The sequence below is a fragment of the Pezoporus flaviventris genome, unplaced genomic scaffold, assembly GCF_033815535.1.
Source record: "Pezoporus flaviventris isolate CSIRO_AGI_PZ_B2104156 unplaced genomic scaffold, CSIRO_AGI_Pfla_v1 ptg000031l, whole genome shotgun sequence".
Taxonomy (NCBI): Eukaryota; Metazoa; Chordata; class Aves; order Psittaciformes; family Psittacidae; genus Pezoporus; species Pezoporus flaviventris.
This window is the reverse complement of record NW_026892579.1, coordinates 33,064,127-33,090,720: the sequence shown is the minus strand read 5'-3', so window position 1 is coordinate 33,090,720 and position 26,594 is coordinate 33,064,127. Positions and strand designations below refer to the sequence as shown.

At 34.8% G+C, this 26,594-nt stretch overlaps 1 protein-coding gene across 1 annotated transcript in view; it reads right to left on the bottom strand.

Moving 5' to 3' along the window:
• Positions 1-26,594, bottom strand: part of CSMD1 (CUB and Sushi multiple domains 1) — a 1,163,462-nt gene that overhangs the window by 193,534 nt on the left and 943,334 nt on the right. Inside the window, exons 24-26 of the mRNA XM_061460659.1 lie at positions 12,308-12,499; positions 7,495-7,621; positions 3,871-4,073 (exon numbers count right to left, since the gene is read on the bottom strand). Coding sequence (XP_061316643.1) covers positions 3,871-4,073; positions 7,495-7,621; positions 12,308-12,499 — 522 coding nt within the window. The remainder of the gene's footprint in view (positions 1-3,870; positions 4,074-7,494; positions 7,622-12,307; positions 12,500-26,594) is intronic.

The following is a 26,594-nucleotide window of genomic DNA, read 5'->3' as shown; positions in this document are numbered from 1 at the left end:
GATTGTTCTAATTAACCGCTCCCTATAAGTTTTTCATTTCTATTATCATAATTGATGATTTGTGTTGTTAAGATATAGCCAGGTATCTTTACTTGTCATTGCTTATATCTGCATTTAATTCAAAAGCAAATTTTAAAAATATTGGGAGAGCGAGAAAGCAACAGCAGAACTGGATTAAACCAACTATGCAAGTGCCTTTATTTCATATATTCGCTTCTAATAAAATGAATGCGTGCAGTTCTTCTAGTAAGACATATTAAAAAGAAATTGAGAAAAGAATCTGTTTATTTATTAACATTTTACTATTTACGATGTTACCTTTCTGTTCACATGAAAGCAGACACAGGCATACTGTTAATTAAAGTGTATTCTAACCAAATACTATGACTAAGAGAAATGAACAATGCCATAGAAGAAGATGTAGGCATAGAAAATGACCACAGAAGGGTCTGACTCTGGAAAAGGCAGACATTTCCAAAATTTTTTTTTTCTATTATAAAAAGAGTGCAAATAATCCTTTGACGTATTTATAGCCTGGAGGAGCAAAATCTATGAAGCCGGCTGAGAAACTATGAACGCATTATTTAGTTAAAAAATAAAAAATGCGTACAGTTCTCCAGTTACAACAGCTAAGAATTTAGTTCAGAAAAAAAGGTTAGACTTTAAGGGTAGAATTACTCTTAGGTATTGCTAAAACAAGGCTGATTCTGTGAGAATGATAATATGACTATCAACTGCCCATGCTGTTCCTATCATTTGCCACTTCCATTGGTTTTGTTAAATATCGAGAAAACAATTTATATGGCTAGATATAAATAAGCTCTCAATAAAATAAAGTTAGGTCAATAAAAGCAATGGACCATAGACTAGCATGGAATCAAAGCACTTTCAGAAGTCTAGGGTAGCTGAAGATTAACATTCACGGCAAGACTGATCTACTTCAAAATACGTGGCTAGTCTCATTCAAGATGTCTTACAATATCCAAGGTATCTGCATAGACATGGAAGATATGACCAAGGACTTACGGATGTATAACCTGGAGTAGCAGACTTAGACTAGCTAGGATACCTTATGGCATTTCTAAGGGAACTTAACACCTGTAAAAAGACAAGTAGGATTCATTTCACCTGCCGTGAGATGTCCAGAAGTTTGAAATACACTGTATGTTAGTACATCTAGACCTATAGCTGAAAAAAAGAAAACAGCCATTTCAGATGGAAATTAATATCCCACTTACCTTAGACATGTAAAACAGAACTAAGCTAGGTTACAAAGTTTCTTCTTGACAGTTAATTTAGGAAGTTTTTGCTGCCAGTAACTTTGTTTTTTTGGAACAAAGAGGCAAATTAGCAAATTTGTCTATGCCCTTCTTGTGTTCACTTTTTGTATTATGACCAGAAAGAGTTGGTTCACATCCCTGCCTTGTAATATACAGCTTGAATGTATTTAACCCCCACAGTAAAGGTCAGTTTTGTACAATGAACTCCATTTATTGTCCTTTTATGCATGATTAAATGGTAATTAAGTTTTAATGAAAAGCAGTAGACTGATTACAATTAACATAATCACTCTTGTCAGTTCGTGTCCTCATGTCTACTTGCTGAGTTGAGTGGACAAGACAGGGCACTTTTAATAGCGTTTAAATATTTTTTTTTTAAGCTTCAACCACTTACATTTTTCCATCAAAAATTCCTTTAATCACATTTACAATCAACAGTAAGTACTTTATAGGTGTTATTTTCTGATCTACTTCATACTATCTTTTCACAATGGCTCCTCTTTAGGCAGATGCAGTAAAGACATTTTAGAGTGCAAAGCATAGAAAGTAATCAGGCCATCCACAGAACAGTGAAACAAATTCTCTAGCAGGTTTGCTCTAAAATGCCGTCTTTAAACTGTTCATTTGACCATATATTCTCAGATGTATATCCTTTGTATGATCCCACAAGTTGATGTTCATTGACACTCATCCCAATTGCATAATCCAAACCAGAAGTTGTATGTAAGTGTAAGAGGTCCAGAATATTGAAGGATTTCTAATCCTGTGTAATTCTGCACCTGAAGTTTACTTCTTGGATTGTAATTTATGTTAAAATAAAATGCACTCATTAATAAATGCAACACATGAAAATACTTCAAGTGACACAAAGACACAAAACTTGACCAGTTATCTTCACAGAATTTGTAATAAGTATCCACATCTTCTGGAATAACCAGAAAAAGTTTAAGCAACTTAAATTAATTACTTAAAGAACTTTAAGAATTAAAAACTACTAAAGTAGTGAATTTTCAATACCCTGTGCAGCTTTGCTATAAATTGGCCTACAGTTTGAACACATAATGAATACTAAAGTATGCAGAGATCTTCATTTAGCCGTAGGTTGATTAGTTTAAATTCTTTACAGATCAAGGCCATAGTGGTCTCCCTATTACCTCAAGGAGACTAAATAAACTAAGCTCTGATTTTTAGATTAAATAATTAAAAATTTACTTTAACATATTCCTTAAATCATATATTTTACTCCTTACAATTAAAAATTAATAAAACATTCCACTTGTCAAGCAGGGTGAATGAAACTAGCTAGCAACTGCTAGCATGATCAGTGAATGCATCCACCAGATGGGAAAATCAGTTCTTCACCCTTAAGGCATTAAATTATCTCCTACTTACCACAAGTATCATGGAAGGTCAAAAAATGTAATGACAAATCTGTTTAAATACTTTCCTCCTTTCAAAATCCTTGCATAAACTTATAAGTATTTCCATAAAATACAACATAAAATGTGTTTACTAACCTTAACAGAGTAAAAAACGCCTTTATTTTCAAAAATGTAAAATTTATCTTCTTTCAACAACATGAAAAACAGCATACTGGTCAGAAATTTTAGAAATATTGATTTTGTTCTGTCTTTGACTAATTTTTGCATTCTTTTATCTAGGTATCTTAGGGCTGATAGAAGAGCCTCTGGTTTGGGGGGTACAGCATTAAGAAAAATCAAGCAAAATTAATTAAATGGATAAATGTAAAAGACATTATTTAGAGACCAGGAAATGCCCAAAGTGTATTTCCTTATGAAATAATAATGAGAGAAAACTTATCTGTGCCCTTTGCATCTGAATGACAGCACCTACAGAAGTTTTAAACAATACTCCTACTCATACATGCTTTATTAATTCATAGTTTTCCTATGCTGCTGAGCAGAAATATAGATATGTAAGGATTCAACAACTAAGAAAATACGATAGTCTCCCTTGGGCCCTACCCTCTGTCTTACCATTCATCATGTCGTAGAAAAACTCCACATAGTTAATTTTATGGTATTGATCACTTCTACAATATTGATAATATTCTTTCACTTTAGAACTGAAGATGAATTAGATCCATTTAATACCAAATTTTAAAATCTATTTCAGTATGTTAAAATGTATTTTTCAGTTTAATCATGTACACAAACAGTTGTTAAGGTCATAAAAATGATGCATGATGTAACCAATCTTGTGAGAAAAAAAAAAAAACAAGCAATACAATGTATAAACACAAAAGAATATATTGTTAGGTAGCACTGGTAGGAACATTAAAAACTACCAGTGTAGAAGAAAATTTATGTATGTACAAATCCATTTCGACTTGTTAAATAATGCTAATTAGACAATACTAGGAATATGGCTGCTGTGGAAAATTAGAAATAAGAAAACTTAAACTTCAAAGTACAAAACTTCTCCCTAGTTGTAGCTATTTGCATAAATATATGATTAAAATTATCTTTTTTTTAAGACTAAGTTATAAGATGAGGAACAGTTAATATACATAACATGTATTAATAGTACATATCAATATTATATTTGAGATGAAAAATAATTTACATACTTGAAAATTGAATGGAGAAGCCCGATTTGCTGATGAAAAAATCACTGTCAAATTGTAATGTTAATGAGTTGAAAGTGCTGTGAATATCTTCTGGAAGGGCTGAGCCACTCCATTCTTTCAGAAGGATGCTGCTATCAATAGGCCCATCCCACACCTTCAAGATGTCATGAGCGGCCTCAGTGTCAAAAACTATAAAATGCAGACTGCAAAGAGAAATTAAAAGCACTGTACATTACTCATTCAACAAAATTTAACAAAACTCCAAGCAATCATTCCCAGATTGTACTTAGTTTTGGGATGTTGTTTAGGACTGAAAAAGGGCTGGTGGCTCTGCAGTTTTACTAATTTTTCCTGTTGTATGAGCTCATTGTGGAAGAGAGATGCTATTCTGCTCTATAAATGCCTGAATTACAGAAAACATCACTTTGACAGACACAATACTTGTTTTGTAAATTAATTTATCCCTTAAATATCTGTAAGAAAAATAAGAGCTCTGGGTTTGTATAGTTTGGAGAGAAGGAGGCTATATTCAAATGAGTGTACCAAAACCAGTGATTGACTTGAACCGCAATTTTAAAAAAGTAGTCGCTACCAGACAGAAGCATACACAGCACAGGAAATTCTGTCAGCATGGCATGTATTATTCTACCTTTGCCTTATGCCAAAAACTTATTAAACATAGAATTATAATAGAATAATCTGTATTTATCTCAAGGTGAAGTATTAGATTTAGAAAGATGTTCAAGAGTGCTGTGTTATATGCACACCGACTTCAAGTTCTGACTGTTTACATTTTTAACACTGAAGAAATCTAACAGGTAAATATGAAAATTATATTTTTGTTTCAAACAGCTGTGTGTAGATATTTCTTCATTACATGTGTCATCAAGTTGAAATCATTAATTTGAAGATTGTCATTCACACGTAAATGACACACTGAATTCACCCATGATGGAGTGAATTAATTATTTGGTTTAGAAATGGGATTACTAAAAAAAAAAAAAAAAAAAGTAACACCCCCCCCCCCCAGTGAGTAACCAGCCATTTGCTTATATTGTTTTGCCTATTTTATTTTTAAAAAGTAATACTTTTCCTTTAAGCAATCAGTTAAAACTATTGTCCCAATAAATTAATAATAAAACACCTTAATATTTACTCAAAATAAATAAATCAATACTATTGTTAAGTAACATTTTTACTGGAAATCATATACTTCTATCCAGTAGATAGAAATACCTATTACATCCTGTTCTTCTATCCTGTACTCCTTTATAGGAATAGAAAACTAATCTCTATTGCATAACATCAGGCATATTAGTATGAACAGATTATTTTAAAATGTCAGAAATTAAGATTATCTCTCTTGATTAGAAGTTAAATGCTTCTGTTACATTCTTACTTTCACAGCAACTTCCTCTTAGGATTCAACCATCTTGAATATTGAATAGAATTTGCCATTTCAAAGTTTTTGAATCTTTACGCTACTACAGAAAACTGAGCTGAAAGAGTCTTTAAATATTGGTATTCCTTCCACTTGAGTGATTTAGCTACACATCAACAGCAAAGTATGATAGTCTTTCTTGTCACTATGCCAAACTGATGAGGAAAAACTATTTTAAAAGGTCTTCTTGTATTACTAATTCCCTTCTGCCTGAGTTCTGGAATCCTTCCATCATCTTTCCATAAATCATTTTAGAAATAAAAGCTCTAGATTCCATCATTCAGTCCTTGACATGTACCTTTATTTCATGCATTAATCACCAGTTTTGTGTCCCTCATTTTCTGTATTCTAATTTCTTCCCTTATGCTGCCTACCCTGTGTGGAGAAATCTTCCAGTCTTTACCTCTTAAGCATTCTTGAGTCCTGTCCACACCTCTTATTAAAATCTCTTATTCTTTCTCAAATCTGATTATTCTCAATGTCTTAGATGTTACTGGTCTCATTATTCAAATAATTATTAGGAAAAAGTCTCATACTTACATAATTCAAAATGTCAAATACATTAATGATATGACGGAAGAGAGCAGGAATGGAAAGTGAAAACCCTTCAGTGTTGAATATAAAGCTTTATATCACCTAATCTTCGCTACTGTTGCTGCTGCTTGTCAAATCCTCATCAGATCAAAGCATTCATGACAAAAAAACAGTTCCTAATAGACACCCAACAAGGTCCAAGATGCCTGATGTCTGAGCACTCTTGGCAGAGAGTCAGGAACTTTATGGTTGCTTGAGGTAATGCATTTAAGAAATAGTGTTAAACAATTATATTTGATTTAAAACTAATTATCACATTGAATGTGACACTAAGATATAAAAGAAGGGCATTACAGTGACTCTAGGGAAGAATTCTGAAACCACAGTTGACAGCTGTAATAGTTCTGGATGAGATGGTGGCTATTTTCCCCATAGAAGTCTTCATAGTGCTGTGATTTGTATTGGTAGCGAGAAAGATGATGACAACACACCAGTGTTCTGGCTACAGCTGAGTGGTGCTTGCACAACATCAAGGCACAACATTCCCCCTCACCAGCAGGCTGGGGATTGGCAAGATCTTGGAAGCGAATACAGCCAGAATAGCTGACCCAAACTAACCAAAAGGGATTTCACACCATATGACATCTGCTGAGCAATAAAAGCAAAAAGAAAACTGGGGGCATGTGGGTGGGGGGTGGTATCCATTATTACATTTGTCTTTTGGAGAAACCACTAAGCATACTGAAGCCCTTCTTTCCAGGTTGGACATTGCCTGGAAATAGAGAATAAATCTTTTGTTTTCCTTTGCTTCTGCGCGCCACATTTGCTTTTGATTTATTAAACTACCCTTATCTTGACCCACAGATGGTCTTTTTTCCCATCTAATTTTCTCCCCTCGTGTTCTGCTGAGAAGGGCAGTGACAGAGCAGCCTTGTGGGTGCCTGGTGTCCAACCAGTGTCTACCCACCAGCATACTTTTTAGCATGCAATGTGGGTATTGCTCAAGACAGCAGTTTTGTATTAGGCATACTATAGATATAACAGTTACTAAGTGGCAAGCTCCTGTGTGGGTCATGGAGTTTGCTGTCTGCACTGCTTATCTCTTTTGCTGATCTTGGGAACACTTTAACATATAAAATTTCTATGTGCTTTGCCCTGGCACTGATGGCCTCACTGTGATGGGGAAGCTATTTTGTGGAAAGGATGAGGGAATACATCTTTCTTCCTATCCATGGCTGATATGGATGCTTCTATTATGCAGGTTCCCAAAGTCCTTGTTCAACCTTATGTGTGTTAACACTACTGCATAACACTATTAGCATATTATGGGGTTTGTGGAATCTGGTCTTGTCCTGGTGTAAGAGAAGACAACTTTTGTGTGAGGCGATATTGAAATGTGCCCTGAGGCAGCTGGTGTCTGCATGGCAGGGTGCATGGAAGGATTTGGGCAGGTTCCTAGGGCAGTTATCATGTCCCAAAACCTGGGACTTTACACCTGAATAGGCAAACCCTGGCCACCTGATAGAAGGGTTCCTTGCCTCCCTCACTGAAAACCAGCAGCTTGTGTAGAAGAGCATGCAAATACAAAGGATAGGCTATAATTTATAATATACTGAAGTCAACAATAAATATTGAAATCAAGCACGTACCTTATTGTCTTTCCTGGATCTGCTTCAATAATCCAAGTGCAATGAAGATTGTTGTCATATGGTGCTGGGTAACCAGGGGACAAAATGCGGCCCGATGTAGCAGCATGAATTCGACCACCACACTCAGCTACAAAATAAGTAAGGATTAAATGTATTTTTGACAAGATCATAATATTTTTCACTTGCATTTTCTGTCCATTCCAAATCTCTCTGTCTTCTAAAAAGGTAACAGAATGATCTGATTTCTCTGAAGTAATACACATACACACAAACCAAGACAGCTGCCTGAGTTAAAAATGCACATATGTTCTCATTCCTACCTTGTTACAAAGCAATCAACCATACTTTTGTGATTATGCTATTATACCAACAAGAATAGCTTGATATAAACTGAAACTACAAAAGCACAATTTTAGCATCAGCTAGAAAGCAGAAACATTTCAGAAATATCCCAACCAAGATGTATGACTCTTCTAAGCAATACAATAAATGCTCAAATTCAGAACATACACTGTTGGATTAGAATCGCTTTATATGTTGCTCTACTGTCAAAATGCCTTAAATTTAATGCTTTCAGGTTTCCTCTATATAATTTCAAATTTAATTATATCAAAAAGATGTTTGAAAATGCATAGTCATGTCCTTTATTATTTAAAAATTTAAATACCATATGCCTACAGAAAGAGTAGATCAGAAATCCATGATTTGAAAGTATGCAGTGTGTTGTTTAAAACACATTTATTATCAATGCTATCGTAACTTTGTGGAGAGATCAGCTGCAGTGCTTAGCATCCAGAATCATATGATTCTGACGTTGCTTGCTAAAAGCATCATGCTGTTGTCTGGCCAGTATAAAGATGCACCCTGATGAAACTGGAACTGTGTTACAGTCAGATGCCACTGAGCAAAAAAGGATCAGAAGGTAGATTTAGATTGGGTATTAGGAAGAAATTCTTTACTGTGAGGGTGGAACAGGTTGCCCAGAAGCTGTGGCTGCCCCATCCCTTGAAGTGTTCAAGGCCAGACTGGATGGGGCTTTGAGTAACCTGGTCTAGTGTAAGGTGTCCCTGCCCAAGGCAGGCAGATTGGAACTAGATGACCTTTAAGGTCACTTCTGAACCAAACCACTCTATGATTCTATAATCAATAACTTTTCAGTTAAGTGATGTACCTGAATTCCTACTTCATTTACAGTGTTGCCTTACAAGCAGCAGTATTAAAAAATGCTACCATGGGGAACTCTTCAAGCACAGCTGTACAGCAACCATAACGTACGACATAGATGAAGAAAGAACCATGGCATTTTGACCAAACAATCTATCAGCAACACTCTTGACAAATAATAACCCTTATACATGGTACCAAGTTACTACTAACACCTAAACTGTTACCAGGAAGGATAATATCTGAAGAGGAAACAAAGTGACTGATTTACAATAGTGCTGTTTTGATCAATCAAAACACTACGTATTATTTACAGATCAACAGCAGAAATCTACTTTAGCACATAATTTCTTCAAATATTACCTTTGCCAAATATTTCAGTTAATTTTTATTATACAAGTAAGCTCAGAATGCAACAGTCACTGTAATAGCTAACTACAGATGAAGAAATGACTGATACCTTCCTGTATTTACCAAATAACTCAAGAAACCTAGTTAAGCCAAAATTATTTAAACTGAAACTAATTGACAGAAGACATTCAGAAAAAGAACACATGATTAAAATTTGGGATGATGGATTATATAGATCATGTATTTAAAAAAAAAAATAATATCCATATTAGGAGTGGATCAAAAGTAAACTTTCCAAAGTGATTATAATAAAAAATTCTGATTTTTTTTCAATATGCATAAATATTTTTCAATATGCACTGTAAAATAGTCACCTCAAAGAATATACTATATAAAGAATCAGTATATTACTACTAATAAAGTGAGTGATAAAGTGATAAAGTTTGATCATATTAAAAAATGTTCTATAATCTTCTAGAGAAGGAATTAAAATAATTGAATGGCTTTCTTCATTAAGGCTTAAGGAACATTAAGGGATATAAAACATGTTCATTAAGGAACATAGAAAAATTAAGATTAATGTCGATCAATATACCAGTGTATGGCTGAAAATTACTAGGTGTAGAATATGCGCAATATGTTTATTTATGGACTTGAAAGTTTTTTGTGAATGAGACTGAAATGATTGTAAAGACAATGATGAATTTAAATGTCACTGAAGAGAACATCAAATATCAAATGGTAATCTAGAACACGAGCAAAAAAGAATAGGTCTCCACAAACAGGACGGTATTAAGAAAATATGACTGAAAAAGTAAGTCATGTTTGGAAGTTCATGACAACTTAAGAAAAAGTAAGAAGAGAAAGCCTGTCAAATAAAAGTAGGAAGGGATAAAATGTGACAGCATAACTGAAAAAAGAAAAGATTATATAAATAACATTGGAAGCAGGAAATAAAAACAAAACATGAAATGATCTGCAGATGCTTAGCTGAGTTTTTAGAGTTCTTAATGACAAGTTTTCCTGTGCACAGAACAGTAGAAAAAAACATAATTTAATTAATTTAACAGTCTGTTTGTGAAAGGCTGTTTAGAAAGATTCCCCTTTAGAAAATTTTCAGAGAGAACAGTGAATATTCAACTTCTTAGGGAAATAGGTTAGTATTTCATAAGAGTTTTAAGTTGAGAAAGGGGACGAGGAAGCTTATACAAAACTGATACAATTCCCAAATTTGATTTTAAAGATAAAGAAAGGACAGCAAATAAAAAGGTGTGTAAAGAGATGAAGATATACAGAAAGATAGATTTGTGGCTGAACAGACAGAAGGCAAGAATGAAGCCTGTCTCTGGATACCAAAAGAAAATTGACTATTCCATTTATATCAGGACATGATTTTACTTCGAGGTGAAGTGGGATCCTCAAGATGGTACAAGTGATTCCAGAAGCTTGGCAAGAAAATACAGAAACCAAATCTAGTAAGGCAAGGTACAAAATCTAATAACAATACTAATGCTGATGACAATAAGAACAACAATAACAATAACAATAATTAATAGAGTAGCAATCATAAGTGGAAGATAGACACTTGAAAGTAAACTGCTGTCAAGCAAACTGGAAATACAGGTAGAGATATGGGTGCAGAAGGAGCATTACATAGTAGTGATCCAGTAAACTAAATAAAGTCAGCATTTAAAAACATACATACTGGTCAGAAATATGTTGGAGAAGTGTTACAAAAGATGTTCTTCAGGAGCAAACATAGTATTTTTCTTTAGATTCACTTAATCCTGCATTCCCTATCTTCATCCAGGACAGACTGGAATATACATTATTTTTTATTTCTTTTTAAATACAGTATGGTTGAGATTTGAGCATCCCACATATAGCTTAGAAGATTAGATGAGAAATCATCATACTAAGGAAATAGGTAGATGGCTGGATTTATTCACCTAACAGACTTTAAACCAACAAGTATTTTAGAAGTGATTCAAATACTTATGTTGTAGTGAACACAGGCACAAGAAATTATTACAGGAAATAACCTTACAGCAATGACTTCATTTAAATTAAACGCAGAGACAGGCATAGGTAAGACTAATTGTAGCTTTTCTCTATAAAAGGGCAAACTTAGAGGAAAAGGAAGCTAGCCAATTAACCAAAGAGCTTGAGGACTTGAATGTTTAAAGAGCCTACAGAAGTCCTTAAATCAAAACCGGAAATAGTTGTTTTGACCTGTAAAATATGTAAGAGAAAACGTAGAGATATAATTCTGGAATCATGAGTTCTACTAAGACAGCAGAAATGCTGTTCACTGATGTTTTGCTGGCATTTACCCTCTGGGTAAGCTGAACTTTTGAAAGGAAGGGAACTTGCTCCTTTTTAAATCTGTGAATGTGTTCAGCAGGAAGCTGCTGTTGGAATGGAGAATGTAACACCCAATATGGGAGAGAGGCAACAAGCAGGGATCCTGCAGGTACGTTCTGAAAGCAGTTGGTGGCCTGCCCACGGCAGGCAGCAGAGGCAAACACTAAGCATCAGAAGATGCATAGAAAGAAAGACTTTCCCAAGGCCTCACGAGAACTTCATCTGAAACTTGAACTCGGAAAGTGACAAAACATCACTGCTAATTGCTGGACTGGAAAGAAACACTGGAGGAGAGAAACTGCCTTGCAAAGGTACAATAGGCAATACCTATACTGATGTGCAGTTATTTTACACTCCTCACCTAGTTCTTCTCTATGTAACATTTATGTTGGTTGGGAATGAAACAGCTCTCCATACTTGAAGACGTGTGATATTTAGAGAAAAGGTGTACCTCAAGACTGACAGATGGGGTATCCTATCATGCCCACAGTGGCTCAAGAGCACACAGATTAAACAATCCACTGGTGTGGGATGAAAATTAGAAATCAGTGATTTCTGATGAAAACCGGTAAGGTAAAAAACATAATAAAAAATCTTAAGTTGCTTTATCATGGGGTTTGCTTAGCTTGTGAACTGTTTGAGAATACCACTGCCTGTAATAGCATATCAAACTCAATCCAGAATATCATCAGAACCAAAGCAGTAGTCGTGCATCAAAGCTGCCCTGTGGAAAGATGTGTTTTCTTGCATTTTGTAGCCATTAATGGCCAGCCATCTGTTTCACAGAAGTTATACTTGGATGTTCACATTAAATCTTTACTTGAAAAATATTTACACCATTATCATAGCATGAAGTATAGAAAGACAGAGTATTTGTTGTTTTTCTTTCTTGAAACATCAGACCAAAATCTTTCATTGCCACAACCCATATTACCTATGCAAGTAGGCAAAGGTTTGTCCCAAACTCTTCGATCTCCACTTAAGCAGGTCATAATGCTACTACCATGCATTGTATAGCCAGGATTACAGCTGTATAAAATGACAGTGTCTATAAAATGTCCTTCATCTCGGATCTTGTAGCCATAATTTGGTATGCCAGGATCTTCACACTTCACTAGGTCAAAACCTGCAATCAGAGATAAGAAGAGAAGAAAAAAAGGCACAGATACATAAAATGTCACATAAAACAAAATACCAATGAATCTGATCTTGATGAAAATTATATTCCCATGATTCATTTAGATCAGATGTATCCACGGTGACCACAGATAAATTACATATAATTTGGGTAAGTCAGAAATGGAAACACCAACTGCAAACTATTCATTAGATACTTGATTATGGCACTAGTTTATTGAAGAAAGCATATTATCTACACTATTCTAAAAGATATTAGGGAGCAATTTATTAATTTGTAAAACTTCTAGTCTTCCATTCTTTTTTATTCAGAGAAAGGAACTTCTGACCCTGTATTTGCCACTAAGTGCGAGCTTCACTTCCTCATCTAATCTCCATGTTGAACTCAACAGACCATGTTGTAACTCAGGAAGAAAAAATGCAAACATTATTTCATCCATCCTATTGTCAAGATAGCATGGATTCAGTTTCTTCTCTGCTGAAATGAAGAAATACTCCTACACTCATTTTCTATTAGCATTGCCCTTTTTAGCCTATTAACATGCTGAATGGGGTAAACAGCACCCCCTCTGCTCCTTGGAAAGAGCAGTCCTAGTCTGAGCAGTTAAAACTCCTTCCACATTTTACCCTTTCCTCTCTGCATTTTTCCATATAACATGGCCAAAATGTAAATATGCACTCCTTTTGGCTTGAGGTCCAGCTCTTGGATCAAGAAAAAGAGTGGTTCCAAATTCACCTTTCTCAAGTCCAGGTTATTCTTTGTGGATTCTTCCTTTATTGCTGTCATGTTCCCACCCCAAGAAAGTAATTCTGACTCTACAAACGGATTCCATTTTGCTGTCCTTATTTTACTGAACAGCTTCATTAAGTAGTTCTGAATCAGGTGGCTGGTCTTCCCTTCAGTTTGCTATTTTCAGCTCATTCGCTACATGAGGTTGCCCAGAGAAGTTGTGGATGTCCGATTCCTGCAAGTGCTCAAGGCCAGGCTGGAAGGCTGGATGGGGCTTTGAGCAGCCTGGTCTAGTGGATGGTGTCCCTTTAAGGTCCCTTCCAACCCAAACCATTCTACGACTCTATGAGGTCCTTCACTAATTAGGGGAGAATCAGACATCACAATATGAAGTAACTGGACTTAGTGAAAAGGAATGTGTCTCCCCCCTACACACACAAGAAAAAAAAAAAAGACTGCTACTCCATCACATAGACACTGCATCTCTATCTGTGCTAGTATCTTAAAAAAAGATCAAGCCCCAAGACCTATGAGAATGCTCTCACTACAGCCATGCACTTCAATTACCCTTCAAAAGAGCATGGCTCTCTACAAGCCACTTCAAGGGAATTTAGCTCATGCTGTATACTATGTTACACCTGAGGTTGGTCGGGAGACTGCTATACAACCAAAGCTAGGAGCATGCTAGCATTTACCCTGACGTTTCAGCAATCTAGACAACCACTTTCCCATGCTCACACTCATACCCTGACATTTAGTCTACTGTATAACCTATGTGTCAGAAGTGTCTATAATCACACACAGTACAAATCTATTATAGGGATTTATCATTGTTCTTTTGTAAAAGATTGCTTCCATGTGAATATTTACACAACCCTGCAACTTGCCTTTGTTGACCCAAAAAAGAAACAAGCAAACACACTCAGTTTCCAGAAAAAAAGGGGTAGCATTCATTTTAACTAGCTCTCAGGATCAATTATATGAAACCAGCTGTCTTTTAGAGTTAACAGTAACTTATGGGGTATGATTAATCTCAACCTAAAGTAGATACGTAAAATAGATTGGATGAACTGTGGAATTAAAAAAAAATGTCTATTTCTCTTCATTCACTGCAAAAAGAGCCAAGATGATCAGGTCATTCAGATGAGCTGAGCTTCACAAGCTATATGCCATTATTTTAATCTCCTATTAAACATAAAGAGACATTTATTTTAAACCTGAAAAATGTAAGTTCTTTGATAGATAATGTGATATTTTAATGCTGATTTGATGGCATGAGCCAGCCTAACACTATTTTTCTGCCACCTGCTTTTGGATACTTTCCCATCCATTAGCAGGTGCAACATTTGGTTATCACTGGCAGCAGCATGTGAATGACAGACAAATCTGTTTATGGTAAGATAAACTTTCCATAATAGTGATATATAGTCAAAAAGCTACCACAAAAAAAATTGATTCTCTACTACCTATCACCACATAAGAAAAGGTTGCCAGGGAGCAGTAGTATCTGTTATAAGACCTACAAATTTGGGTGAAATGAAACAAATTTTGGACAAACAAACCCTTCTAGTCTGCTATATAGCCATCTTCACTACAGAAGATTACAAGACTGAGATAAAATTATTGTTCTGACTTGCTTCATGTATTCCACTTAGCATTCAGTTTTGCAGAAGTGTATAAGCATATATGATGCAATCAATGTCCGAGATTCATTTCTTTTCTTCTTTTTGTACTGCTTCTTCTGTAGGATAATGTGTCTATGAAAGGCACTAGATCTCATGCATTAGAATAAGGGCTTCCTGAATGGTGCAAAACCACCTCTAGTATGTTACAATCTGTTTACACAGTATACATGTCAGATACCCTATTCCATTTTCTCTTGATCTGTAATAATAATCCCTACTAAAGAAACCTCACTGACATCAAGAGTTAAAGAGATCCTACAGAAGTTTGACAGAAGAAGCCTGCTATAGCCTGTCCACACCTTCTCTGTTCTTGCTTTGAAATAGCACTGAGTAGCACAAAAGACTTTTGTTTTTTCCTTTAGCTTATTAATGGTTCACATCATTACTGTAAGCCACGTATACCTTTGAGTATCCACTGACATAGAGGTTTTCCACCTCCTTTCTGCTGAAGACTGCTACGAATTCTCCAAAGTGAGCTAAACTGCTATAAAAGTCTATCTTGTTGAATATAAACTTGTTTTTCATGTTTGCATTTGCAGACTATGACAGAAATCCATGAGGCCCCACAGATCACAGGCTGAAATTCACTTTACTACTACATTAGAATACTATAATTGAAATAAATATAATCTGCTAAAAAGAAAATAATAAATAAATCTTGATATTACTTATTAAGAAAATAACTTACTTAGGCTCTTACAAAAAGACTTCATTTTGAACCCAAATTTTCTGAAGACAGAAATTTATTAAAAATGTAGATTGAGATCTGGCATTTAGGAAAAAAAAAAACAAAAACCCAACCAAAAAACATAAAAATTGTTGGGTTTTGTGTAAGTCCAAAATAACCAACCTGTAAAATGATTTATTAATCTTTGGCATTATTTTGACTAACATGGTTTTCAAATTACATAGATTGCTAAATATATGCATGTCTATATCATAGCAACCATAAAACATACTGATTTTTATTACAAAATTTTGTGTAGGTGCATGCTCATAAAGAAATAATATACTAATAAGAAATCAAGCAATTAACAAATAATGTTTGACTGGAAGTTATGTAAAAAACATAAAATTCAATTAATATATCAATAACAAGATAATAAATTAGTTAATTACGTATTGGTTCTTCTCCTCTACCTCAGAATGATCTACATCAATCATATGAAATTTAATGATTTTGCCTGTTTAGTTTTTTTTAACAAATATTACAAATGTGGATGAAGTTTCTCTAAATCTCATTCCCCAAATGTGGAAAGACTTTTTCACCTGTCAACAGCACTGTCTCAAGGTGAACTGCCTGCTTTTGAAAGTCTCATACTCTACAAATACTTGCTGAACTGTAATTCTGTATCTGTAAACAACAAAATACCTCTGCAAATTATGAGTAAAAGAAAACAACTCTGGTAATGAGAATGTGCAGCAGCACATACAGGAATTTCTCAGCCTGTGCAGGTGTCAGAGGAAATAAAGTCCCTTACAGAAATATACTGCTTCTTTAAATCTTATTTTTGAGGCTCTGTGGGAGCATTATTATCAGTAGCTGAGTTAAAATTTTCTGTCAGTATATTTTAAACTCTAATCAAATATTTATTTGGCGTAAAGTGTTAGATAAGCTGATTGTAGAGAATATAACCACTCATTGTCTTGGGTATAAGAATTCAATTTCCTATTTCAAACACAATATAGGAAAAAAAAAGAAAATATTTAACAGGAAGCAAAAATATAAACCCCAAATTTAAATATCCTCGAGATTTTAAAAACTTCAGTATTTGCTGTTTTATTTAGACTATTTAGACACACATTGGAAAATTAATATCGATTTTGATTTTTTCTAACTTTTGCTAATTCAGGAAAAGTCCAGTGTTAGTCACAATTTTTAGGTTTGCTTGCACAATATTATGCCTAGAAAAAAAAAACCAAACAACAGGTACGAACACTCAGTATGACAAAATAAAGAGTATTATTAATTTTTTAATCCGAAAAAATTAGAATATTCTCTGCAAGGACATCCAAGAAACTATTTGTTGGCTTTTATGCAAACTTTTTAAAAAGCCACTTTGAATTCTTTACAAAAAATGTAAGAATGACACTGCATAATTTGTGGCCACGTATTCACGACTCTTTTCCACCAGCAAGACTAGCTCTGTTTGCCAGTAGGGATATTAAAAATTCGGGTATTTCACATGCAAGTAGCTGCTGCTAATTGTGTACAAATATAGCAGGATCTTGCCCTGAGTCTTTGCAGGCCAGCTGCCTTCCCAGCTCTTCTTATCCAACTTTTTCCCCTTCCTATCATACACAAAAAATACAAATACAACTTTCCATTCCCTTTTTCCCTGATGCTCATGTGCATGTGTTGTAATTTGTCTTAAAAGACCATGTTGTGAAATCTCCTTTTTGAAATGTTGCAACAAAAATTCAGTGTTAAAGCAGAAGCTGTGAACTTTCACAGCAGGGAAACAGGTCATGAACTCCACAAAATCACAGTAGTCAGTGTACTTGACATTGAAATGAACCAGCAGTCAGAGAAACTCTGCCAATATTCTCACTGCTGAGAAAGATTAGTGTACTGGCAAATTGCTGTCAATTATCTTATTCCTGAGTTTCAATATAGGATTATCAGAACAATGAATGGATAAAAGCCAGTTAAAATAAAACCAAAACAGCCAGAATACATCCCAGTAATTGGCTGTCACCTTCTGACATTATTTATCCAACATGATTTGTTCTCTCATATTTGATAGAAATAATCAGGAATGTAGAAATACCAGTTGTCACAGTAAAAATTACTGACATCTATAATGTATGTAGACTATTCATTACAAATTTTTTCAACTCAATTTGATTACAATAGGTACTGTGGTTCTCTCTACATTACTAGGTACTGCGGTACAGCAGAAGCAAATCTGGGCAGACAAACGATGATGAGGACATGATATCCACACTATCTGCAACTAAAGTAGCTTTTGTGTCCATTAGACGTGGAGTATGCCAACTGCTTGTGTGGATCACACCTTTCAGTTCAGCTTCAAGTTTGTACCCTCCAAAACCTGTCTTCAATATGAAGGTAAAAGAAGCAAGTGATCATTTTGTCTCCCTGAGGGAAATTCTCATGGATTTATATGGTACAGTGTACTTCTAACAGAATCTGTGAGATATCTGGAAACGTTCTCTTCACCTATTTTGAAACAAAGATTACAGCTTACTATTATTACTACATATATATTTATATGTATTTACACTCAATTTAAACATACAGTGGCTATATGAAAAATAAGTAATGTAAAATGAGTAATTTCTAACTCCTATTTCTGGAAGTACTCAAAAGGTATTTTGAAATAATCATTCTCCTAAAGCCAGACACACAAAAAAAGCAACCATCTTGCCTTACCAAACATCAGGTATTTGGTCCTATTCTAACCTTCGTATTTGGAAACTCTAAGCTTGAGTCCAACACTAAGACTTCTATAAAGAGTATGAGAATAAAAATGTTATGAATTCCTGGTCTAGAAAGTGGACAAAAGCAACAAAGCAAGCTATAGTACTCATCCGAATTTTACTTTCTACACAGAGGAATACTGAGTCATGTTAACATTACATCTGTCTTAGTAGAACATGTAAGCACGCTGTTATTAGGGACCAGAATTTAGGTCACCAATGAAGACTCAGGAAATTGGGCTGCAGGGCTTTATTCCTTCCTTTTCTTTTCTTTTCTTTCTGGTTTAGTAAACTTTCTTCATGCTTTCCACAAAGTATACCATGGCAATTAAAACTTCACCCATGGAGACAGAAGAAAACAGTTTTAAAAGAGAGGAAATAATTGAACTGACAGTAAAATAAAAGTAACATCGCAGCCCTTAATACTGCAGTCCCATGGTGCAAATTTGTCCAACAAGGTTTGACAGGTTAATTTTATTTACAAATTTTATGTTGGATTAATTATTGTTTGTCGATGCCATTCTAACTTTATGCCAAGCCATATATAAAATTGGCATAAATCACAAAATGTTCGTAAGTTTCCCTCTGTACGCTCTTGTTAATTTTACAGGAATTCAATCATGGGTTCGTGCCAGATTCAGATCAGATTTGCACCACTGGCTGTTCTGATGCTGCATAGATTAATTTTTAATTATCCTGGAACCCTGGCCTCAGATATGACCCCAGAACACTGTAACCACCAAGTAAAGGAACACCACAGACACCAAACTCTAAAATAATAATAATGATAATACATAATAATAATTAATAATAATAAATTAACAACAATAACAACAACAACAGAGGGAATTTCTTCTTATAAATTCAGAAAAACCATGTGTTGCAACTTCTGTGGGCTCTGGCAGCCCATAGTATGCACTCTAAATAGACAGCCTACCAGACAAAACTGTAAAGACATTTTAAAAGAAATACGAGGTGGGGTATTTGCAAAACTTTAGACGTCTAATCTAAAGAACAGGTCCCGAAAACATAATATACAGCACATTGGTCAACGCTATCAATGATCTCAGCTTCGATGAGTACATTTATACTCAGAATTTTATATTAATATTACTGTTTTTTCATAGAAAGGGAAATATTATTAAAACAATACCGCTAATCCCCATAAAAATGCTACAAAACAAGCCATGAGGGATTAACTATTCTGAATGTAAAGAAAAATTTAGAAGCTTATATCTTTAGCTCTAAAGGATTAAAAGCACATCCTCTGGGATTCCAGTGAGTGTTTAATAGTCTCTCATAATTGTACTCCTTTCTATATTGCACGTACAGACTGGGTGGGCCCTGCGCAGCCAAAAGGTAATGCTGTCTTTCCATTTTACTTGCCATGGAAGACAGAGCCCATAAATGATGTATAATGTATCTTTAGTGTCTAAAAGTGGTGTGGTAAAATATTTTGGGATGAGTCCAAAAAAAGTGCATATGTATATATAAGTCCTATTTCAGTATATACATGGAAATATTAACAGATATTTTAATATTAAAAAATAAGTTAATGTGAAAAACATTGGAAACATCAAGAACTCCATTAGTCTTACTTAAATCTAAAGTAATTTAGACTCATAATCTATGTTTTGCACAGAATTATTTTTGAACTACCAAAGAGTAATTAAAAGCATGAATGGTACTTGAGTTAATGTTCAGCGTCTATAATGTGTTTCTAAATGCATGTAAATGTCAACAAATACTCATTCTGCAGTTGTTGTATCTTAAACATCCATAAAATAATCGATTTAATTAAATCAATTAAATTCTAATTGAGAGTTCCTGGCATTTTCGTTCTGTCTTGGAACCATTTATGTGCTATTGAAACCTACAGTTGTAGAGAAAGAAAGTCTATATTACGTACTGGAAAATGCACCAACTACAAAATCTCTACCTAATTAGAATGACGGAAAACTCTGTAAACAGAAAAGTGTTTGGGTAATATGGATATAGTGAAGTATCAGAAACTTGCAGGAACTTTCAAAGACTTTAGGATGACAAATGAGCAGAGACTGTGTGCAGTGGGACAAAATCAGCTCCAGACGTTTCTCTAGGATCTGTAAAGTTTTCTTGAGGAAGGCTGAAAGATTTTTATGTCTTGGTGATTGAATATTTTACATTCTAACACAGATCATCTGAAAGAGACCAAAGGAGACACATTTTTCAAATAAACCCATATATTTCTACATGCTTGTACAGCAGAATGAGTTCACAGTAAGTAATGATACCTGCTGCTTTGTATCCTATGGAAATCGAGAGGTACACTTTCCCAAAAGCTTCACAATCTACTGGCAATTTATGTTTGACTAGTGTACATATTGTCAGTAACAAGTCTTTTGAGCATAAAATGAAAAAAGAATTATTTTCTGTAATTTTCTTCTGTAATAAGTATGCTACAAAAAGTTTTCAGGCTGCCAACTTCAAAACAGATTCTTTGTGTCCATATGTCCTATCTATAATTTCCTTTCTCCCCTTTTCAGCTTTAACATCTACATACATAAAAGGGAAAAAAAAAATCAAGAAGCTGGATAAATACATAGAAACAGGTAGTAGAAGAGAGTCTTTGTATGTGATTATTTTATTGAAATACAGTTTGGTTTGTATCTACCAATACTTGCAAGAGATATGTATGCAAATATATGTGCCTGTATCAAGATGATTACTGAGCATATATAGAAACCATACTAGTAATCTTTGCAATCAGCAAGCAAATGAATTACTATCATTTATACTCAATATAAGAGAAGCAGCGATTAAAGCTGAGATTCCATGTGAGTTTAAGAACCCTAACATAATGTGTGGAGAGATTATCTTCAGGAATGCTCCCTGTCTAAGCCCCCTTTAGAAACAGTAAGTCAAGGAGGGCTACAGTCAGTACTTAAAAATATTCCATATGTTACTTGCAAGATGAGCACTGCTCTGATCTTTTCTTTTTTTTTGGGGGGGGGGGGGGGTGGGGTTGGGGCGAGAGAGGAGCAGGGAAGGGACAGGAAGAAAAGAAAAAACATTACCATGAAACCGTACTTTTTTTCTTGTGCTATTTAGTGCAAGGTACTTTGGCTTAACACCTACCAAACAGTTCAGTGGTTACAAATGTATTCATGTCCTCACAGTCTTTTCTAGAATACTCACTCTAAGTAATAGAGTCAGCATGAACATAAAGGACGGATTGAAACATGGGAAAGAACTTGTACAAGCTTATAAAAAAACAGTGTGGCACAGACAGGACTGAAAGCTAAAAATCCCCACCATCTGCAGCTTCACTCATGCTTTCACATGCTGACAGGGAAACAAACACAGCACCTGTTATTCTGGCTAATGTTACTGATGCCCAGCACTTTTGAAATCCAAGTTCTAAATACACTGCAGTGAACAGCTTTGATAATGAGAAACACATAAATCTTGTCTACCTTTCATCTTTCTGTCTTAAGCAACTTTCTCCACATAGAAAATTTATAGAAGGGGAAGGAATAGAAATAAAAAGGTTTACAGTATTCACCTTTATTTTAGGAACAGTCTGCTTTCTAATGCATTCTGCTCATGTATCAAATGCACACAGCTTGGCAGGATGATTTTAATATTATGCATTTTTGAAGAAATAATTTATGATTGGACAACTTTCTTACAGTTTTGAATAATTAGAAACAGAAATTTGATGCCTGAAAAATCTCTTCTCTGTTTATTGCTAATATTTAGTTATAAAAAGTTACTAGATTCTAGAACAACAAGTTTGATCTGTAGAAATGTAAACAATTCCCTCTTATAATGCACCTGAACTGTTAAAATCCTTACAAATGAATTATGGTGTTTGTTGGGTTTTTTTTACTGAAAATCCATGTTTTCATAAAGTCTATGTAAATTCAACATTTAAAAAATAGTGAAATAGTTATCTAATTTATTTTATATGAATGTTTTAATAGATGAGATTTCAAAATTTTTCAAAAACTGAAAAAAAATCTGTCAGGAGAAAGATATGATCAAACATTGATCTCAAGGGCATACACAAATGACCTGAAATGCCTAAAATTAAAACAAAGCACAAACCATATATAAGATTTTACTTTAGTATAACAGTATGAGAATATGGAACAGAGTCATATCTTTAGATTTGTGTTGCTCATATTTTATAGTTAGATTGTTACAGTTTACAATTTCATAAATTTAAGTTAGCAAATCAGCAATGAGGCACTTAAAAGATCTTACATTTGAACTACAGCAAAAAGGAGCTTATGAGGAAGATTAGTCCAACATCTTAGGTTTCTAAGTGCAGGTTATCTGCCTGACATAAAGAACTGCTTATGAAGAAGATAATTAGTTGGATAATACTGACAATTGTTGTCCTTGTCTCATACTTATTAGCTCTAGCTTCTCTTTTCCCAAACAGAGAGGGTTGAGCCAATAATCCTATCCAACATGAGGCCAAAGTAGATGAGAAGGCCAGGGGTAAAGAACAATAAGGTAGTGGCAGCTCTGTTCAAGTGTCCTAAGCTTTCAGACAGGATATTTTTGCTCGTGGGAAATTTCTGACACTTACAGTAGTGGAAAGAAATTGTCAGTAACGCTACTGTCTACTCATGTAAAACATGGAAAAGGAGGAAATGATTCACTGCAAACAAACAGGAGTCTTTTTGTGAAAAGCAGAGAAATTTGGCAAAAGAAAATGGGCAAACTTTTGGAACAAATCCCAGATGAAACTGCATAAATTCAACTACACATACATATAATTGCAAAGTCTATAATGGCTCCATAGAACTAGACCTTTTTAAAAATATAAAATAATCTTTACTTCTGGCATTTATAAAACATTTATTTTGCAATTTTTCAAATTTGACTTTCTTCTAGAATAATTTTTCCTATGCATGGAATGCAACTTACATTAATTTGGGGTTAGTCATATAACTGTATTGCTCTTAAAATGATCACAGAATCATATATATACATATAGGTTAATACATACTCATTAATGATTTTTTTCCTTTTGCTTATTTTCATTACACTTTCTCTTACATTTTTATTGCAGTGTGTGAAGGTTCTCTTTGCAACAGATCTCTTAGACCAGTTAGTTACTGAAAGGAAATTGCAGGAGCTTCTTTTCATTACTGGATTGTTCTGCTCAACTGACACTGTACAGCCTGAGGCAAAGCCGCTGTTTTTCTGAATTTGAGTCTGTTTGTGTGCTGGAATAATTGACTGAGTTTGCAGTTTCAGAACATTGTTTTCACTGACATAACATTTTCAATTACTTTAGAATAGGTTATGAACTAAATTCATTTTCAGTTCAGGATTCTCTTCAATTAATTTCCAGGTTTAAACCATTTATATAAATTTAGATGATGCTAATTCACATTTGTGCTCTTCCATGCACTAATTTTCACTATTCCTTGAAACGTGTAGGGGTAGAGAATGTTTATAACACAGAACTTAAATGGAAAGTTAGAACTAAGTCTTTAGCAATAACAGAATACTCTGAATGCCAAACCAGACATGAATGTATCATGTCTGAGAAATGTCTTTCAAAATTTCTTTTCATAAAACTGAAAAGTGTATCTGGAGACCAAACACTGCTGTACAACTGCCAATTATTCATGATAGAGAGGATAATAAACGCAAATTAAAAAAACCTATATTAAAAAAAAAAAAAAACAACAAACCTATCCATGTAGAATCCTAAACCTCATTTCTTTCAGCAATGCTTGACAGAATTTGATGCAAGTTCTATGGAGCTGAGCCCAGCTCAAGGGCCTGAATCTTGCCCACTCTTTTGGCAGAAATGATAGCCATGCAGAATTCTGCTTTCAGTGAAAGAAACGGTCATGGATTCAAAACTGGTGCAAGTTACAATTAAGACCTAAGTCTACATAACATTCACTCTCAAAAAAGCAAATCCTTAGCAAGAATTTTTCCAGACGTCATTTCCATCTTAGCACAGAAGTGCAGGAAAACATCTGATTTCACATTTAAGGGAAACTTAAATTTTAACCCGTAGCAGCAAATCAGGAATAGGTAAGTAAAAGGCCTTCAGAAAGTTAAATCTGCACGTTTCTGCAACACACAGGAGTCTGCTGTGAGGCAGAACATTCTGCTGAGTGTGCAATGCAGCCAAACACATTCCTACAGATATTATCTAACAGTATTCCTGGATGGATTGTTTCACTTACTCATTACAACAGACTCCAAGGGTTATTCCGCAGGTAAGTGAAACTTTTGCTCCTATTATATCCTCTACAGGACTGGGGAACCATGAAATTGCCACAGAGAGCTAGGTATCTGCTCCTAAAAGAGTGGATGTCTGGATAAGGACTGACATCAACTTCATGCTATCTGCGGCCACTGCCAGTACAAGGAACTAGCAATGACACATCTACTAGCAAACAAAAAAAGTGGAAAAGTAATTTTTGCACTGACATCTACGTGCACCAAATGAAACACAAGTAAAATTACTGTATAAGTTATCTTCAGAGAAGTTAAGAGCAATCACTGTGGAAGTACAATACAGTGCTGAGTACTCTGTGATCTGTACAGCTCCACACAGACCATGGAGGAGTTATCATTACGCAGTATTCAGAGCATCACAAAACATTTGTATATGACATGTCTGATGAAGTGTGGGGGGACTGCTTTTGCTTTTTCAATAACAAAGAAAAGTGAGACTGTTCAAGGAATGAGGATTAAACAGTAGGAAGGAAGCACTTCTGACACAAGTAAGAGTAAGTTCAGTTCTCCATAAGATGAGTGAAAACAGTCATGGTTAAAATTCCTCTTGTGTCAGGAGTGCAATAGGGGAGTGGCTAGACACTGCAGGGATTGTTTGTTATTCAGAAGCTGTACTGCAATATTCCTTATTTAAAGTTGCAGCCTGTTACTTTTACTAGACAGCTGTGTTTTCCCTTACTGCCTGTCACTGTGTGGCATCAATAAGATTTCATTTCAATTTGAATATCAATTTAACATTAAATATCACTGTCATGACAGCACAAAGCACAGTGCCTACGGCTACATCTTCTCTTCCCCAAAAAAAGCCAAGAGGTTTCCAAGACAGAAAAGTTCTCATTAGATGACTGGGGTTGGGGGGGAGTAGGGAAATCTCCCAAATTGTAAAACTGTAATTATGAAAGAAAAACTGTCACTTTCTCACCACCAACAACAAAACCCATGTCACAAGTCAGTTGTGGCTACAACATATATATATATAAACTTCCAGTTTTACATGCAGACCTCTATTGATCTCATGATCCTTTCTAGTGAAAGAAAAATCTCTACTCATTGTCCTAAATCCATTTCCTTGAAAACAACTTGTAATTATAGATCAAATAATAAAATTACTATAATTTCTAGCTTCCATTCAGCATTGTTCTCACTCTGAAGCAATTTCCTCTACAGCAGATTTCATTAGAACTTGAATCTTTCAAAGATTTCCTTTTAATATCTGTGTACATACTAATTTCTACAATTTATACAAGCAACTCAGATGCTGAGTTTATAGAATTCCAGTTTATTATGTCAGTAATCAGATCCTGAATACACAAAGAAAAGTTTCTTTATCCACAGCTTTGTTCTTATGGATCATTACCTTCTTCTGTTGTATTTGTAAATTTAACTTTATCCACAGGATGCAATGTTACAAAAGATAAAAAGGTAGCTGCACAGAACTGAAACAGTACATTTTTAAGTTAATTGCATTGCAATAGCTCTAAAATTCAAATGTCAAAGCTGCAGTAATCTTAATTTCAATACCTTTAATGGGAAGAAAAGTACTACAAAGACCAACAACTAAGGGCAGTTGATGCTTCCCTTGTGGGCAGCAAGAACTCAGCAACCAGATAGGGAATAACCAGAACTGATTTATCACTAGACTTATTACACCATCAGTTCTCCTAGTTCTAACAGTCTTATGATATTAATTACTCAATTTCATTCACTCCAGCTGTCATGTGAAAGGGGGAGATTTTCTCAACCCCTAGTGTTTGGTCTGTTTATCAGCACCCCAGGAAAGCCAAGACCCCTGTGTCTGACCAGTCTGTCAGCGTTCCATTATAGGGACCCTTCACTGAACAGTCCTGCTGGGTTGGAGAGTGATTCAACTGACTCATTCAGGGAAATGTGCCAACAGCATAAGGGGGACCCCTCAATAGGTCTTCTCACTTTATGTTACCTGATGACAGCAATTGCTAGCACCCACGAAA